General features: G+C 42.4%; 1 protein-coding gene across 10 annotated transcripts in view; it reads right to left on the bottom strand.

The window, feature by feature from the left end:
• The window catches only part of LOC107127367 (uncharacterized), a 79,135-nt gene extending 60,405 nt beyond the window's left edge, over positions 1–18,730 (bottom strand). For 2 of the 10 annotated variants that reach the window (XM_074005889.1, XM_065521903.2), the window contains exons 1-4: positions 18,650–18,730; positions 13,528–13,723; positions 7,389–8,346; positions 334–421 (exon numbers count right to left, since the gene is read on the bottom strand). In XM_074005889.1, coding sequence (XP_073861990.1) covers positions 7,790–8,346; positions 13,528–13,573 — 603 coding nt within the window. In that variant the 5' untranslated portion in view covers positions 13,574–13,723; positions 18,650–18,730 and the 3' untranslated portion in view covers positions 334–421; positions 7,389–7,789. Of the gene's footprint in view, positions 1–333; positions 422–1,331; positions 1,549–5,489; positions 5,704–5,992; positions 6,136–7,388; positions 8,347–8,716; positions 8,848–9,463; positions 9,546–11,905; positions 11,977–13,527; positions 13,724–18,649 lie in introns of those variants that run through there. The other 8 variants (XR_012419729.1, XR_012419731.1, XR_012419733.1 and 5 more) reach the window with 8 other exon arrangements.

Here is an 18,730-nt window from a genome sequence, read left to right as displayed (position 1 = left end):
CTATAAAAATAAAACTTTAAAAATTTACAAAAAAAAAAAAGGATTCTTTAGCTTTCTACTCAGTTCATCAATCCTCACAATTGACTGTGCCAGTGACTGACTCATGATTCAAGAAGAACTTGCTTCCACTTCTCAGACCTTGTTCCAGTTTTTCATTCTGCTTCCCATGCACTGTGTGAACTTGGACAAGTGACTTCACCTCCTGAGCCTCAATTTCATTCTTCAAAAGACGCGATAATAACATTTATTTCACATGTGTGTTATCAAGAGGAAATGAAACAGCATTTAATTAAAACTGTTACTTATAGTGCTCAATAATGGTTAGTTTCCCACCTTTTTCCTTTCTTCCTTCCTCTTTCTATTCCTTCTTTTCTTCTTCCTTGCTTTCAGGCCTTCTTTCTTCCTCTGTTCTTAACAAGTACTGTAATGAATATAAAGAAATTTAACAGAGGATCCTTGCTTAAAGGAAATTAATCTCCAGGTGGCTTCAGTTTCCTCATCTATAAAATGTGAAAGTGGGAATGGATAACTTCTCCAGATACATCCTCCCCTGACCAATTTCTCTGCAGTAACATGCATACACATGTAGTCAGCACAGATTACCAAGCACCTCTTCTTAGCCAGATCCTGAGCTAAGCTACACAGATAGATAGATTTACATTCCCTGTCCTCCGCAAGCTCAAAGAAAAATTGTAGCTGAAGACAAGGGGGAAAACCCATAGTAGGCATGCAATTTATATAACTTTTAAAGAGTTCGGAAGTCAAGTAGAGAAAGGGGAAAATAGCCACATCAGCGTCTAGCGATGAGACAGTCACAGGGGGAAACCCACAAGTACTGTAGCTCTTGTCCGATTAAAAAATACGCACGAGTGTTAAAAGGAAGTAGAAGTTCACCACTCAGGGCAAACTATTTACGGGCACCAAATATTCTGAAGGAAATCTAAGGCATACCAACTACTAAATATATTCAGTCTTCTAGGTTCTATGGTTAAGCTTGGTAGGAAAAAAAATACAAAACCATATGATACTGGAAAGAAAGAAAGAAAAGGAAGAGATAGAAGAAAACGAGAAGGAAGAAAGGAAGGAAGGAAAGTAACTTTGGTTTATACTTCTATGTACTCTGTTCCATGCCAGGCCCTTCACTGATATTATTCCATGAACGAAAGAAAAGGAGGAGAGAGGAAAGAAGGGGAAGAGAGGTGTGGGGTGGGAGCAGAGAGGATGGAGAGGAGGGAAGAAGGAGAGAAGCAGAAGTGAAGGAAGGGAAGAAGGGAAGGGAAGAGAAGGTAGAAAAAGAAATAGAAGGAAGAAACATACAAGATGGATATTACCTTTGTTTTAAATGTGAGAAAACTAAAGCCAACAGATGAAATGTCTCACACAGGCCACATGGATAGTAAGAAGCAGAACGAGGATTCAAAGCCAGCTACGTCTGATTTCAAAGCTTGTGCTCCTTTCAGAATATCCAAATCACCAGGGCAGAGTCCAGTTTATCCCTCAAATGATGGTATAATTGCAAAGTATAGTCCAAAAAGCAGTAGCCAGGACCTCATAAGAATAAAAGAAACAGAAATAAGAGCCCGTCCAGGTGCCCAAAGAATTCCACCACTCCTGTGATTAGCTACACAAGATTCACCTTTCCCTTTGCTATTTATTGACTGAGTTAACCCTAGGCAAGTCACTGCACCTCTCTGGACCCCCAGTAATCTGCAAAATGGATCTGTAATATCTTCACCATTTGATGAAGGAGACTGCATTAGCTAACCTCTTGAGATCCCCTTCAGCTTTAAGCCCTTGATTCTACTCACATCACAGAATCTCATACCTGGAAAGAATGGTAGGAATAAGTGTTTCTCAAGCTTGAGAAGCAGACAGACCTTGGAGAAGAGACTTCTATTTGCGCCCTTTATCTGTTCTCTTCTTTTACTAGTGATACAATTTTTAGCTGGTCGCAAGACTTTTCAGCTGAAGAGATTTCTTGCAGCTAGGTGCAGCCATATGACCAAATTATAGGATGTGAAAAGAAGTGATTTGGGCAACTTCTGTCCCTGAAAGAAAACAGTAGGCTCTCCCCCTTTCCTCCTTCCTGCTGGATGGAATGCAGACTTGAGGGCAGGAGCTGGAGCTGCAGTCTTGGGTCACAAGGTGGAAGTCAAGTGTTGAGCACTGCAGAGCAACATGAGGGAAAGAGCAGGGGTCTGGATGATTGTGGAGCTTTAATCTAATGTATATACTAGGGTTTTATAGGAGAGTTCAAAGAGCTCTGTTATTAAAGTTCAAATATGTCCAACCTCCTGGTTAACAGGGGAAGGAGATAAAATCCAGAAAGGGGAAGTGGTTTGCCCGAAGTTTCACAGTAAGGGGGAGGCCGAGTTCCCCACGCCTAGAAACCAGCCCTTCACCTGAATCAGACCTACTGATCAAGCCAGACCCAGCGCCTAACCTGAAAACAACCCGACAAGGTTTCTTCAAGTCCCTCAACCCACTTTTACCCCGCAGAGAGAGCTTCCCTGTTGCTCATAATTTTTCAATGACTGTCTTATCTCCATCCGTATTTCACTCTGAAGAGAAAGAGCCTTTAACCACAGCAGGTACTATACCCTGAGGATGTCTTGATGATTGTGGAGCCATCGTTCTAGCTCTGGACCACCTACCTCGACTTTATATTTGAGAGAGAAATCAATTCCTATCTTGTTTATGCCATTGTCTCCTAACAAATTCATTCCTTTTAAAGAAAAAAAAACTCTCCAATTCCCCAATTTGGGAAACGCACCACATGAAAAGTTAAACACTAATACTCCAGATGTTTTCATGGTGCTGCTAGAGCCATAAATACAAATTCAAATGGGACTGCTGAAACCTAATGTCTATAAATGGAAATTGAGGGGAAGCGTCCTCTAAATAATTCAGATTGTTTTATATTGAATGAGAAGGGGTTTGGGTAATCATTTCAACATAAACACAAAATGGTACAAATTACTGCAGAACTTTTAAATTGCCCTCATCCCTCCCCTGAGCCTGAAGGCCCAAGGAACTCGATTAGAGAAAGAAAAAAAAATGATCCAATCCAATTGTTTTAAAAGAAATTTCTCAGTGACTCCAGGGCAATATCTGGTGGAGACAGAAGTCCTGAGAGCAGGAGGCAGGACAAGGTGGAGGCGGAAGAAGGAGAACCTTGGGTCCCCATCCTCACCTCAACCAGAGCACCACTGCTTTAATCTAATGTATACACTAGGGTTTTATAGGAGAGTTCAAAGGGCTCTGTTGTTAAAGTTCAAATATGTCCAGCCTCCTGGTTAATAGAGGAAGGAGCTAGAGTTCAGAAAGGGGAAGTGGTTTGCCCGAAGTTTCACAGTAAGGGGGAGGCCAAGTTCCCCACGCCTAGAAACCAGCCCTTCACCTGAATCAGACCTACTGATCAAGCCAGACCCAGCGCCTAACCTGAAAACAACCCGACAAGGTTTCTTCAAGTCCCTCAACCCACTTTTACCCTGTAGAGAGAGCTTCCCTGTTGCTCATAATTTTTCAATGACTGTCTTATCTCCATCCGTATTTCACTCAGAAGAGAAAGAGCCTTTAACCACAGCAGGTACCATACCCTGAGAATGTGCTGGTAAATTCCTAAACAGGCCAGGGAAGTCAGGGGCCCGCCAGCCATCTCAGCTGACCCAGACAGTTCCCGTAGCATCGTGACCAAAGGTGTCTTCTTCCCAGAAGGAAGGGTCAGGCAGGTGCCTGGTGTCAAGAACAGGCTTCCAAATTCTTAGGCATTAATGTTGGTCACTCAGATTAAAGTTAAAAGTGATTATTCATACGAATAATCCAGATGTTCCCAGTTCTCAGAGAGATTTTACACTCATTATCTCATTTGGGGACTCATACAATGTTAGACGGAACACTGGGCAGAAATTAATATGCCCTTCTGATAGCTGGAGGCCTATCAGGATCTCACCAGAATGTGAGACTTTCAAGGGCAGAAGATTTTGTCTATTTTGTTCACTGCTATTTCCCTAGTGTTTACAACGCTCAACATGGAATGATGTTCAATACCTATTTATTTAGTGAATGGGTAATAAATGGCCCTTGTCAATCTTCCTCATCTCATCTCTCTTCACTTTTCCCATATGCCACTGACTGTGATCACACTGAACCGCATCCAGGTGCCCAAGTGTGAGAAACTCCTCCCCAAGCCTGCAGTTTTTACACGTTTTTTCCTCAGCCTGAAGTGGGCTCCTCCACCTTAGCCTCTATTGGACCTTTATGTCTCGATCTTGACATTCTGGGCTACAGATGCCTCACCAGGCAAGAGCACCCAGCCTAGGGGACAACTAAGGGTAAAAAATCTCCACTTGTGCTCTGCTTGCCAAGCTGGGCATCCTGCCATGAAGCTACAGTCACCCACAAAAACGGGTGTCTTTTTCAAATTTTCACAAAAGCTACATCAGAGCTGTGGTCCTGTTGACAAGTTCCTCCGGGGTTCTGTGTTCATACCCCAGAATAGTTTGGAGTCCGCTCACAATCTCTGGACTTGTCTGTTTCCCTCTCAAGGCGGTGAGTTCCTCCATGGCAGGGGCTGTCTGGTTAGAAGTTCTCAGGCATCAGTACCATGCCAGGCCCACAGGAGGGGTTCAAGAAATGTTTATTGAATGACAGAGTGAATGAATGAATGAATGGTGAGTGAGGCCTAGAGAGGTGAACTGACTTTTCCAGAGTCAAACAGCCAGTAAGTGGCAGAGCTGGCTTGAGCCCCCTAAATCTCCTGAAATCTAGTCTAGAGCTTTCTTCCATAGTGGAAATCTTCCTTCCAAATATTCCTTCTGGAAGTCAAGTCCTCAGAGACACCTTAGCTAGTGGTGAAGACAAGTCAGATGAACTTAATTAATTTTGAACACTCTCATGCATCGTACTCGCCAGGTCAGTGAGGGCATACAGAAATATTTAGGGAGACTCATTTTTCTACCTCAATTCTCATTTCTGTCTGCTTGTCACTCTTCACCCAGAATTAAGACATGCTGGGCCAGGAGCAGTGGCTCACGCCTGTAATCCCAACTCTTTGGGAGGCTAAGGAGGGTGGATCACGAGGTCAGGAGTTCGAGACCAGCCTGGCCAACATGGTGAAATCCGGTCTTTACTAAAAATACAAAAATTAGTTGGGCGTGGTGGTGGGCACCTGTAATCCCAGCTACTCTGGAGCCTAAGGCAGGAGAATCATTTGAACCAGGGAGGCTGAGGTTGCAATGAGCCGAGATCAGTCCATTGCACTCCAGCCTGGGCGACAGTGCAAGACTACATCACAAAAACAAAAACAAAAACAAACAAACAACAACAACAACAAAACAGGCATGCTAACTAAGTTTAAGCAGGTCCCATGCCTCCAATGCAGGCTGTTCTGACCCAGCTTTGCCCCTTCAGTTCTGATCCTGCAAACCTAAAAAGTTGCTGTACCACGTGGCTTCTCTAAAAGACCCCAAGAGCCAAAAGCAACTCACATTTTGGTCTCTTGGGGATAATGTGATCCAGATTCCCTGATGCTATGCTGCACAGGAGAAAGCGAAGAGTATAGAAAATCACCACATTGGCAGCAGGGAAACCGGGGTTCTGATCCCTGCCCGGCTATTCACACAGGAGTCATTTACATAGGTAATTTATCATCCAGGAGGCGAAGGAGATTTGAACATGCAACTGGACCAGGACTCGGGCTATCTGTAAAAGATTTGAAAGATACCAAGAGAAGGGGGGCTTTGATTGCTTCTCCATCCAAGGTGGGGGCTGAGCTAGACAGAGTGGAAAGAATCCAGGTATAGTCTCCAATGCCAGGTCCACCACTTTCTCACTGTGTCCTTGGGCAAGTCACTGGACATCTCTGAGTCTCCGTTTCCTCATCTGAATACAGGCGTCAAAATTTCTACATTGAAATCGCTTTTCCTCACTTGCCTGTTTTATGATCTTAAAATTGTTAACTGCCCTCTCTGGGCCTCCCTTCTTTCCTTACCTCCTTACCAGCACTGTGGCAGAGGAGGAAAGGGCATGGGCTCTGAGGCGTGATTTGCAGTGTGATCTTGAGTCAGTTACTTCTCTGTGTCTCAGTTTTCTCCTTTCTAAAATAGTGGTTACCTCATGGAGTTGTTACAAAGACTAAAAGAGAGGAAAGTATATCAAGTACTTGGCCCATTGTGAAGTGCTACACAAGTGTGAACTCGCTTACATTGTATGTGTGACTACTGAGTTAACAAATACCACAGATTAAAGGGTAGAGTACCTGGGTTCCAGTTCCAGTTTTGTCACTTGCTTGCTTTGTGATCTTAAATAATTACTTACCCTCTCTGGGTCTCCATTTATGTCTTCAGTAAAATGAAAGGGTGGGAGCTTCCTAAGGGCCTTCTAGTTCTTGCATTCTGTGTACCAGAATTGTGTACAGAGATTCTGATGCAGAATCCGCTTTGAACCTACTGCTCCCTGGATCTGATATGTCTAGCAGTGCTTGTGGAAAACCTAGTCCCTTCTCATCCTCTGGCCAGGTTAAGTTTAACTTCCTATGGGAATATTTCCCTGAGTCACTCAAAAACAAACAAACAGGCCGGGTGCCTCCCAGCACTTTGGGAGGCCTAGGAGGGTGCATCGCCTAAGGTCAGGAGTTCAAGACCAGCTTGCCAACATTGTGAAACCCTGTCTATACTAAAAATACAAAAATCAGCTGGGTGTGGTGGCACACGCCTGTAATCCCAGCTACTTGGGAGGCTAAGGTAGGGGAATCACTTGAACTCGGAAGGTGGAGGTTGCAGTGAGCCGAGATCTCACCACCGCACTCCAGCCTGGAAGACAGAGCAAGACTTCATCTCAAAACAAACAAACAGGCTTGGCACAGGTAGCTCACTCCTGTAATCCTAGCATTTTGGGAGGCCAAGGCAGGTGGATCATCTGAGGTCAGGAGTTCAAGACCAGCCTGGCCAACATGGTGAAACCTAGTCTCTACTAAAAATACAAAACTTAGCCGGGCATGGTGGCGTGTGCCTGTAATCCTAGCTACTCAGGAGGCTGAGGCAGGAGAATCATTTGAACCTGGGAGGCGGAGGTTGCAGTGAGCCGAGATGACGCCACTGCAGTCCAGTCTGAGTGAGACTCCTCAAAAACAAACAAACAAACAAACACACACACCCACCCCATTGGCTTCTTCCTGTGCTCAGAGCATTTACCTGGATACCACTCTTCTGAATTTGACTTACCATTGCATTAGTTTACCTCGTTCTTTCCCTGCTCACCAAGCTGGGTACTCCTTGAGGGCCTGGTCAGTCCCCCAAGTAACAAAGCGCCTGGGCTTTGAAAGCATATCCGAGCTTCAAGAAAGCTCTGTCCCATACTATCTGAATGATGTTCTAAGTCTCAATTACCTCATCCACAAAATGGAGACAGTAATATCTACAACACAGGGTCGTGAGGATGAAGTGCCCGAATATCCACTGCTGGCAGAGGACACTTAGATGCAGTCACGTGAAAGGACTGGACGTCACCTTTCTCTTCGGAAATGTCCCCAGGGTGTGGCACAAAGGAAGCACGAAATACAGTGTTAGTGGGCTGCGTGTTCTGTGGTGAGCAGTTTGGAAACCCCCAACTCCCCATCCGCCAGGCCACAAGGAGTTAATGTTCAACACCCTTCTGACCCGGTTCCTTTCCAAACCAGGCCTGCAGAAGCCGAGAGCTGCTCCCATTGGGCCCGTGCCTGCCCCGCCTTCCCGCCGGGGAGGTCTTCCGCGCTCTGCGCTCCTCCAGTTTCTTTTGCTCTCCCCAGAATTTAAAAAGCCAAACAAAACCCTTTTGCTGTGATCTCACCCCAAACAAACGCACGGCTCCCAGACAAACGCACAGCTACAAAAGCAGCCCGCATTTGCATTCTAAACCGTCCCGGCCTGGGATGAAAAGCAGAGAATGAAGTCAAAGCGGCCGGCAGAACAATGAGCCCCTCCCGGCAGCCGCTGCCCCGGCCACCCCCACCTCGCAGGCTGAATCCCAGGCCCGAGACGCGGGACGTCCGGAGCAGCCCCCGCCGAGGAGGAACAGCCGAGGAGGAACAGCCGAGGAGCGTCCACCTCCGAGGCCCTCCGAGCCTCGCCGGGCTCGGTGGACAGGCCCCGCCCGAGCGCGCGAGCTTCCTACCTCTGCTTTCTCTCCTCCGGGGTGAAAAGACCGCCCCGACCCGCAGACCCGGCAGAGTCCGGGCGGGAGGGCCCCAGGCCAAAACTAGGAGGAAACTGATCAAGTGGGCCGCGGCGGCAGAGGAAGAAACCACGTGCGCTGAGGTCCTCCGAAACGCAGCGAAATGTTCCACCCACGGAAACCATTTGGGGCCTGCTAAAGAAGGGAGTCAGGGGTCAGAAAGGGCTCTTGGAGGGGAGGGGAAATATATGAAATTAAAAATACGTGTGTATATTTTTATATATACAAACGTATATATGTGTGTATACAAGTCTATGTGTGTATACATACATATGTGTATATACAGATTTTATATGTGTAGTATGGGACCAGGTTAAGTTTAACTTCCTCTGGGAATATGTGTGTGTATATATGCATATAATATATAACATATGTAACATATTATGTAACATGTAACATATTATGTAACATAACATGTATATATGCTGAAATCTACAAAATAAAAGTCAACACTCCAGCCGCCGCATTCGACAGTCCATAGGACACAACAATCCGTTGATCCTACCCGCCTTTCCACTGCCCCCCACTCATCCCTTTGCCGACGGCTTCTCTGCTTCCTCCGCATAAAGTCCATGCTCCGTCATTTTAATTATTCGGTCTAAACTCCTTGCCACTCGAACTCATAGGTGTACGCACCTGCCAAACAAAAAGCAGGGTAAATTCAACTCTTGTCCAAGCTCACCTGCGCCTGCCGGGCAAGGCACACCTTGCTGACTATTCCCAATACATTCTTGACACCAACCCCTAATGGGTGGTTAATGCTGACTTACATCCCTACTATGTTTTCCCAGCGGATTCTCTTCCGTTCTTCTAAACAAATATCTTACATTTTCTCTTTTCTCAGCTCCCCGCTCTGCTCCCCCATCCTTCCTCACTGCTGCTAACCTTGTTGCTATTTTATTGAGGAAATAGACGCAATCAGGTCAGAACTTCTGCAAGCTTTCCCCCAGGCAACCACCTGATTTGTAGCGTGACTTGCCCCGTGGCCATCCTGTCTGCCCTCTGACCTGTGATTTCGCGTGAAAGCAGCCTTGCCCTGCCACATAGGCCGAAACTCCACCTGCATTCCACGCCCAAGCCCTTCACAGCTCTGAAAACCCTCCCAGAGCTCTTCTCTCCTGCACCATCACTTTTCCTCTGTCTGGATCATTCTCCTCAGCGCACAGACACTATCATTTCTACCATCTTAAAAACAAAAGCTAACCAAAAACAAGCGTCTCTTTTGGCTCCCTTTCTTCCTCCAGCTACTTACCCATTTCTCAGCCCCCATTTATAGGACAGCTCTTCAAGAATTGTCTATGCTAAGGGGCTTCAAACTTGCATGGTTCACCTGCCTGCAGAAGAGAATTTTGAAAAATTGTGTACTCTGGCCGGGCGTGGTGGCTCATGCCTGTGATCCCAGCACTATGGGAGGCCAAGAAGGGCGGATCACGAGGTCAGGGGTTCGAGACTAGCCTGGCCAACATAGTGAAACCCCATCTCTACTAAAAATACAAAAATCATCTGGGCGTGGTGGCAGGCACCTGTAATCCCAGCTACTCGGGAGGCTGAGGCAGGAGAATTGCTTGAACCCGGGAGGCGGAGGTTGCAGTGAGCTGAGACTGCGCCACTGCGTTCCTGCGTGGGCAACAGAGCAAGACTGTCTCGCAGGGGAAAAAGAAAAGAAAAAAGAAAAATTGTGTACTTTAACACACATTTGTAAGTTGTATCTAAAACTGTTCAATATAAACTTACATATAAGATCCAGGTGCAGCTAAATCATCAGCCACACACTCTGAATTTTATCATTATTATTATTATTAAGCTTAGTAAAATACCCACAACGTAAAATTTACCATCTTAACCATTTTTAAGTGTACAGTTGGATAGTGTTAAGCATAGTCACATTGTTGTGCAACCAATCTCTGGGAATTTTTTATCTTGCAAAATTCAAACACTAATCCCACTAAATGACAACTTTCCATTCCCTCTTTTCCCCAGCCCTTGGCAGCAACCATTCTACTCTCTGTTTATATAAGTTTGACTGTTCTGGATATCTCATATAAGGAAAATCATATAGTATTTGTCTTTTTGGTGACTGGCTTAATTTACTAAACATAATGTTGTCAAAGTTCATCCATGGAGTAACATGTGTCAAAATGTATATCCTTTTTGTGGCTGAATGATACTCTGTTATATGTATACACCAAGTCTGAATTTTATTTCACTCTGAAATGAGGTTTTTGTTTATTCAACAAATGTTTACTGAGTACCTACTGTGTTTGTGTATATACATCTCTGGATGGACAATGGGAACCCGAAAGATAAAAAGCTCACAATCTAGCAAATATTTAAAAGGAGACTTACTCTCCTGTCCCATCTTTTAATTCATCACACGAGCCCGTGGGTCAGAATATCAAGTTTGCTCCTTAATCCCAAATCCCAGTGTTCCAACTTAGAACCCCGAGACTATCTAGTTCCAGAGTCCATGAATGCAAGCACATCTTGAGATCCTTCCCTGCACCAACTCACTCCCTCATAACGGCTCCCTTATAAGGGCTACATATATGTCTGTATCTCTCGTGAGATGTAAAGCTCTTTGCAAATAAGAAACAACTGTGACTTTGTTCTATATCATCAGTCTTTAACAAGGTGCTTGGCACCTACAAATGCTCAATAATTGTTTTTTAATGTTTACTCCTAAAGCTGGATTCATTTGTTTAAAATTATTCGAATAATTCAAAATTCAAATTTAAAATAATCCCAAAATTATTTCTTGCTTACTATGTGTCAGGCCCTGTTCCAGGAGACAGAACTAAAGCAAAGAACAAAACAAGCTGGATCCATACTCTTATCACACATTCTAGTTGGGGGTTAGAAGAACCAATAGTAAGTAAAATAATAAGAGAAATATCACAAGGAGAAATTATTAGAATAGGGTGCTAGAGTCATAGGGGCTTGGGTTCATCCTGCTTTATAGAGGGAAGATCAGGAAACTCTTCCCTGCAGAAGTGTTCGTTGAGCAGAGATATGAATGACAAGAAGGAATGGAGGAAGGGAAGGTCACAGGGAAGAGCATGCTAGGCAGAAGACACAGAGCGTGCAGAGGCCCTGAGGCAGGAAGATCATATTGAAGCAGGTAAAAGTTATCGTTTTCTTAGTTTGGAGATGTGGCAACAAAGTCTAGGAGAGAGACAGTGATTTGTTCACCTCTCACCGAAGGGGTAGCTAGGTTGGGAGTTGAGTATAATCAGAAGGTAGTTATCATAGTTAAGGGGTTTGCAGATATTTAACAAAGCAGTTCAATCCTCTGAGCTACAGAAAAGAAATAGCCTGTCTGAACTTGATCCAAACTAAACCCACTCTTCTCATTTTACACCCCCATACTGGGCCATCTGTTTCATCCACCTCTCAAGGCTTATCTCCCCCTACCATCTCTGAGTTATTGACTCCAAAAAGCCTATCTCCATCCCAGATGTCTATTGTGAGCTGGAAGTTCCAGCTCCAAACTGGAATGCAAGCATTATTCTCTTTTGTACGTTGCAGTGTGTCCAAATGCAACTCGGAATTTGTGTTTGTCTGACACATGCTAGATGGTCAATACATATATTTGAATGAATACATGAATAATAAACTTCAGACTTGTTTATCCAACTCTTTACCAGATTTGTCCACCTTAGGATCCCACATATCCAAAGTAGTAATGATCTCTTACCACTTTCTCCTCCAAATTACCCTTTCCCTGTTTTCCCTCTCTCTGTGAGATCAGTACAAACTCCACCAAGTCTAGGAGAGAGACAAGACAGAAACATGGGCAACGTGTTTGATTTGTTCTTTTTTCACCTGTATCCAATAGTCTTCTCAATTCTAACTCTTTATATTTCTAGAATCCATATCTAGTTCTCCACACCTTCTGGGTATGCCTTGACTAAACATCTCATCACTTCTCCACTGAATTATTACAATAGTCATCTAATTTTTCATTTCTTTCTGTCTCTCCTATGTAAACCATTTTTCAACTATTCTGTATAACACCTACCAGGGTGATCACTTTAAAAAATATTTTATTAATTTGTAAAAGCTATACATTAATTCTAATATGGAAAATGCAGAAAAATTTTGAAAAAAAAAGAAATCACCAATAATTCCACTACACAGAAGTAACTACAGGTTTAAAAAATTTTTTGTACTGTTACTTCTAATAGTTTGGCTGTGCAAATAGATATTTCTTTTTCTTTCTTTCTCTCTTTTAAACCCAAACTGGGTCATTGTATTGAAGCTTTAAAATTTTTGTTGACATTTTATCATGAATGCTTTCCTATACCCTTAAATGTTGTTGAATACATTTGAACTCTTTAAAATATTACATCAATTGACTATATCATAATTCATTTAATCATTTCCCAATTAGTTAACATTTAAATTGTTTACAATTTCATTATTATAAAATGTTTCAATTCTTGTACACAATTATTTTCTTAATCTCTGATTATTTCCTTATGATAAATTCCTAGAAGTAAAATTAAGATCAAAGGTTCTTGGTAAATTTGCCAAGTTTCCTCAAAGTAACTTTTAAAAAATGCAAATCGAAACATGTGATTCTCTTTTTAAAATCTCTAAATACAGTTTTCAGAAAATAATTCAGACTTCTTAGATAGATATATACAATTCATGATTTCTCCTCTGTTTACTCTGACATCAGCTTCTACCACTTCTGCACCTGAGCCCTTTACCTCAACCACCTCAAACTGCATAACAGCTCATGAATGTGTCAGACCTTTGGACGATGTTGTGTTCATTGTCTAGAACATCATGCTTCATTTTCTTCATCTAGCCAATTTCTACTTGTTGCTTCAAAATTTAACAGTAAGCACTGTCTATACAAAATATATAATAAAATATTTTAATACTTGCAGTGAGTTAATTTCTATGCTAAAAAGTTCACTTTATTTAATCATCACCACCATTCTGTGTCGGTATTATGTCCAATGTCCAACTGAAGAAATGGCTGCTCAATTAGTGAATCGCTTATGTAGTTAAGTGGTAGAGAGGAGATTTAAAATCAAATTTATCTCACTCTAAGCCCATGCACTTTATTAGTGCAATTTGCTTCCTCTCTGATCTTCCTGTATCTTAGATTCATCTTATCTGGGTGTTTCATAACATCCTAGGCTTACCTTTGTCTTTCTTTTTGTCCATAAGTCAGTCTTGCTGGTTAGACTGCAAATTTCTTAAGGGAAGGAACTATGCCTAATTCTCAATGTAGGACCCAGTGAACTTCTATTGAATGAATGATGAATGAATAACAAACACTGATTGTACTCTTATAACTCTGACCTTGGTTTTCCTTAATTTCCTTTGCCGTCACTGATGATGACTTCATGAGCTTGTCTTCTTGGAGAATCACCACGCATTTCCTCTGATGTCTTGATTCATATTGGAGTTTTCCAACTGAGCAGACATAACATCATGGTCATGAAACCCCTCTGCCAATAAAGGTGGTGGACCCCCAGACAGCATCCCATGAATCAAGCTGAAAGAGAGAGTGCCAGCAGTAAGTTTCCATTTGCCCACACATGCCAGAGAATGAGAGGAAAAACCCACAGAAATAGAAGGCAGAGACTTAATGGGTTAGTGAGAGACCCCTGTGTGCAGCAGGAACTGGCCTCAAAGGATTAAAGAGAAAATGAAAAGTGAAAACTGGGCACATAAATTTTAATTGGATTTGAAGAGATCAGGTCTATGGGAACCATTGTCCACCAAGGCTGTCTATTTGTGTCAAAATTCATTCCACCCTGTCCTCCCAACACCCTGAACCCAAGAGCAGTGTGGTGTTTATGTAGATACAAATAATTCTGCACCCCCCACCTCCATAACAGGCACCTTCCATAGCAAGAGTTTCTGAATGAGAGCTGCTTGGACCACATATTCCATGGTTTGGCCACTAAAGTGGCAATTATCCTTTATTTCCCTTCTCCACTTTCACCACAAACATTGCATGCAGCATCTCCACAAATGCCACCTAATAGTTTGTGTCACCCACTCAGGAGAAGCAGAGTGAACATATGCATAGACATGTATACTTAGACACACACACAGACACACAAAGTTGCGTGGATATCTAATCATAATATATTTACAAGTGCATATACATATTCGCACATAGAAACATAATATACACATACACTTCTGCATATAAACTAAAGGGGAGACTCTTCAGTCATCTATTCAATCAAAAAGTATTTAACAAGTACCTACTCTGTGCCAGCTACTATGTTCTAGCCTAAGGAAAAAATGAAGGATAAGACATTGTCGTTGACCAGAAACAAAGCCGCACACTTACAGCCATCTGATCAACAAAGCTGACAAAAATAAGAAAAGGAGAATGGACTCCTTATTCAATAAATGGTGCTGGGATAGCTGGTTAGCCATATGTATAAGATTGAAACTGGACCCCTACCTTTCACCATACTCAAGATGCATTAAAGATTTAAATGTAAGACCCCGAACTATAAGAATTGTGGAAGAAAATCTAGGAAGCACCTTCTGGACATTGGCCTTAGGAAAGAATTGATGACTAAGTCTTCAAAAGCAATCGTAACAAAAACAAAAATTGACAAGTGAGACCTAATTAAACTATAGAATTGCTGCACAACAAGAAGAAATGATCAACAGAGTAAACAGACAATCCACAGAATAGGAGAAAATATTCACCAATTATGCATCTGACAAAGGCCTAATATCCAGAATCTATAAGGAACTTAAACAACTCAACAAACAAAAAACAAATAACCCCATTAAAAAATGGACAAGAGACATAAACAGATACTTCTCAAAAGAAGACACACAAGTGACCAACAAATATATGAGAAAATATATGATCAACATCACTAATCATCAGAGAAATGTAAGTCAAAACCACAATGAGATAACCATCTCATACCAGTCAGAATGGTATTATTAAAAAGTCAAAAAAAAAAAACAAAACAGATGTTGGCAATGCTGTGGAGAAAAGGGAACACTTATATACCGTGGGTAGGAATGTAAATTAGTTCAGTCACTGTGGAAAGCAGTCTGGAGGTTTTTCAAAGAACTTAGAACTACTATTCAACCCAGCAATCCCAATACTGAGTATATATCCAAAAGAAAACATATCTTTCTACCAAAAAGACACATGCATTCACATGTTCATTGCAGCACTATTCACAATAGCAAAGACATGGAATGAACTCAGGTGCCCATCAATGGTGGACTGGATAAAGAAAATGTGATACATATACACCATGGAATAGTATGCAGCCATTTAAAAAATGGAATTATGTTCTTTGCAGCAACGTGGATGCAGCTGGAGGTCATTATCCTAAGTTACTAATGCAGGAACAGAAAACTAAATACCAGATCTTCTCACTGATATGTGGGAGCTAAACATTGAGTACTCGTGAACATAAGGATGGCAACAATAGACATTGTGGACAACTAGAGCAGGCAGGGATAGAAGAGGGCAAGATTTGAAAAACAAACTGTTGGGTACTCTGCTCATACCTGAGCAATGGGATCATTGGTACCCCAAACCTCAGCATCATGCAATATACCCAGGTAACAAACCTGCACAGGTACCCCCTGAATTTAAAATAAAAGTTAGGTGGCCAGGCGTGATGGCTCATGCCTGTAATCACAGCACTCTGGGAGGCTAAGGTGGGCGGATCACGAGGTCAGGAGTTCAAGACCAGCCTGGCCAACATGGTGAAACCCCCATCTCTACTAAAAATACAAAACATTAGCTGGGCGTGGTGGCATGCGCCTGTAATCCCAGCTACTCAGGAGGCTGAGGCAAGAGAATCGTTTAAACCCGGGAGGCAGAGGTTGCAGTGAGCCGAGATTGCGCCACTGCACTCCAACCTGGGCAATGGAGCAAAACTCCGAGACTCTGTCTCTAAATAAATAAAAGTTGGGGGAAAAAAATCATTGTCATTGCCCTCAAGGAGTTCACAGTCAATAGATGAGATAGATAGATAGATAGATAGATAGATAGATAGATAATCAATTACAGAGCAAGAAAGTAGAAGGCCAGCAAAGTCATCCAATCTAACCTCAGGGCTCAGTTTTCCTGGTGAAGGTGGAGGTGGATCTGATCCTTGAAGAGGAGTAGGAAGAAGTAAATACATATGGCAAAGCAAAGTGGTATGAGTTTGGGAAAACTGCAAGTAGTTCAGAATGGCTGGATTTTAGGGGACAAAAGGAAAGGAGGATGTGTTGAAAGAAATAGTGGTAGAGAGATAGGCAAGTTCTAAATCATGAAAGGAATCTCATGCTGACATTCCAAATCTTTTTTTTTTTTTTTTTGAGACAGTCTTGCTGTGTTGTCCAGGATGGAGTACCATGGCACAGTCTCCACTCACTGCAACCACCGCCTCCGGGGTTCAAGCGATTATCCTGCCTCAGCCTCCTGAGTAGCTGGGATTACAGGCATGTGCCACACATGGCTAATTTTTGTACTTTTAGTACAAACGGGGTTTCACTATCTTGGCCAGGCTGGTCTCGAACTCCTGACCTCAGGTGATCCTTCCACCTCTGCCTCCCAAAGTGCTGGGATCATAGTCAGCAGCCACAGCACCTGGCCTGAAACTCCAAATGTAATAACATGGCAGACTTAGCTAATCCAGAACTACCTTCTCCAGAAAAAAAGAAAAAAGAAAAAAACCAGAAACAAACATAGAAAAACAACTTTCTCTTTCCATTAATGTACGATCAGATCCAAAGAAGTTTCATACATCAGAAAGAAAAGAGGAGTAAAAAACCAAAGTAAGGCCGAGTGCAGTGACTCATGCCTTGGGGGCAGATCACTTGAGGCTGAGAGTTCCAGACCAGCCTGGCCAACATGGTAAAACCCCATCTCTACTAAAGACAGAAAAATTAGCCAGGCATGGTGGGATGTGCCTATAATCCAGCTACTCAGGAGGCTGAGGCATGAGAATCCATAAACCTGGTAGGCAGAGGTTTCATTGAGCCCAGGTCACACCACTGCACTCCAGCCTGTGCTACAGAGCAAGACTCTTTCTCAAAACAACAACAACAACAACAAAAACCTAAGTAATACCTTCAGGCTGAAGTTGAAGTTGGAGAAGTAGAGGACAAATCATTCAGTGCTGTGTATCTATCAAAGCAGTTTGAACTATTTTTTGAAAGTTTTCTGCAAAGAGTTTTGAAAGAGAATGGCGTGATTAGATTTGCCTAGCCCAGGGCCAAAGGAACTACTGTGTCTCCTTCCTGACAGGAGCAAACACAAAACTACTTTCTAGAGATCGGGCCATATGAGACTCGCAGAGAAAACACAAGCCCTGCTATAGATAAGCTCACAATAAAAAATTATAAGCCATACAAGTGCAACCTACTTAGTGTCAAAAATGAAAATGAAAGCCCAAAAAGATTTTTCTTATTCATCCTTATCAGACTGTTAAAATTTTAAAGTATAACAATAACTTTGTCATACTTTCAAATAGTCGAGAATGGAAGTCAACTGTCAATCTCAGATGCTGCTGCTAAAAGTATAAATTTGATACAACTATTGTGAAGAGCACTTTGGCAATATTTATTAAAGTTGAGATGTATATACTCTACCACGCAGTGATTCCATTGCTAAGTCCATTGAGACTAAAACTCTCTCTTACTTGGATAAGGAGAAAACATAGGATCTCTGTTACTTCATTGTTTGTAACAGTGAAATACTGGAAACAACCTAAATGTCCATCAATATTATAATGAATGAATTATAGCCACCACAGAGTGGCTAAAATGAATCACACCAGGTCTGTGTGCCATCACGTATACAATGCAAAATACAACATGGAATGATCAGACTACATTGTAAAAATACATACTACTTTAATAATATTTACATGTGTATGCATATAAAACTCACAACTGGTTCTTTATATGGCACGTGGATGCGTACATATTTTGGATCAAGTAAGAAAACCTGAATTTAAAAGACACATACCAAAATTCAGGATAATGGTTACCTTGGGGAGGGACTGTGTGGAATGGAGTGACTGGGCTTAAATGGCATCTTCGTGGTTCATTTCCTAACAACAACATTTGATCCAGAAAAATAGTGCCCAATGCTAATTTGTTATAGCTGAGTGCTAGGCACAGGGGTCTCATGTTGTACTCTGTATTATAATATATTTTCAAAATAAAACAAAATTTAAAAACAAGAATAAATTCCATGCTAAGCATTTTATTCCCTAAGCAAGTGAGTGATGTGGTTAGATTTGTGCTTTGGAAAGCTCCCCCAACCTCTGAATGGAGGACGTCTTAGCAGAGGGTAAATGGAGGCAGGAAGACCCGGTAAGAAGGCTGTTTGCAATAGGCTAAGAAAGAGTTAATGAGGTCTGGCACAGGTTAGTGGTCAGGGATGGATTTGAAAGCTATTTAAGAGGTAATATTGCCAATATACTACCAGTCTCCTTTTTCTTTTGGTGTTGAAAAAAATTTTGTTTATACAAGCTTCCCTCATTTCTCCTTTTCAATGAAGTATGAC

This window comes from Macaca fascicularis, chromosome 1 (assembly GCF_037993035.2).
Source record: "Macaca fascicularis isolate 582-1 chromosome 1, T2T-MFA8v1.1".
Taxonomy (NCBI): domain Eukaryota; kingdom Metazoa; phylum Chordata; class Mammalia; order Primates; family Cercopithecidae; genus Macaca; species Macaca fascicularis.
The sequence above is the reverse complement of the archived record's forward strand: the minus strand, read 5'-3'. Positions and strand labels throughout refer to the sequence as shown.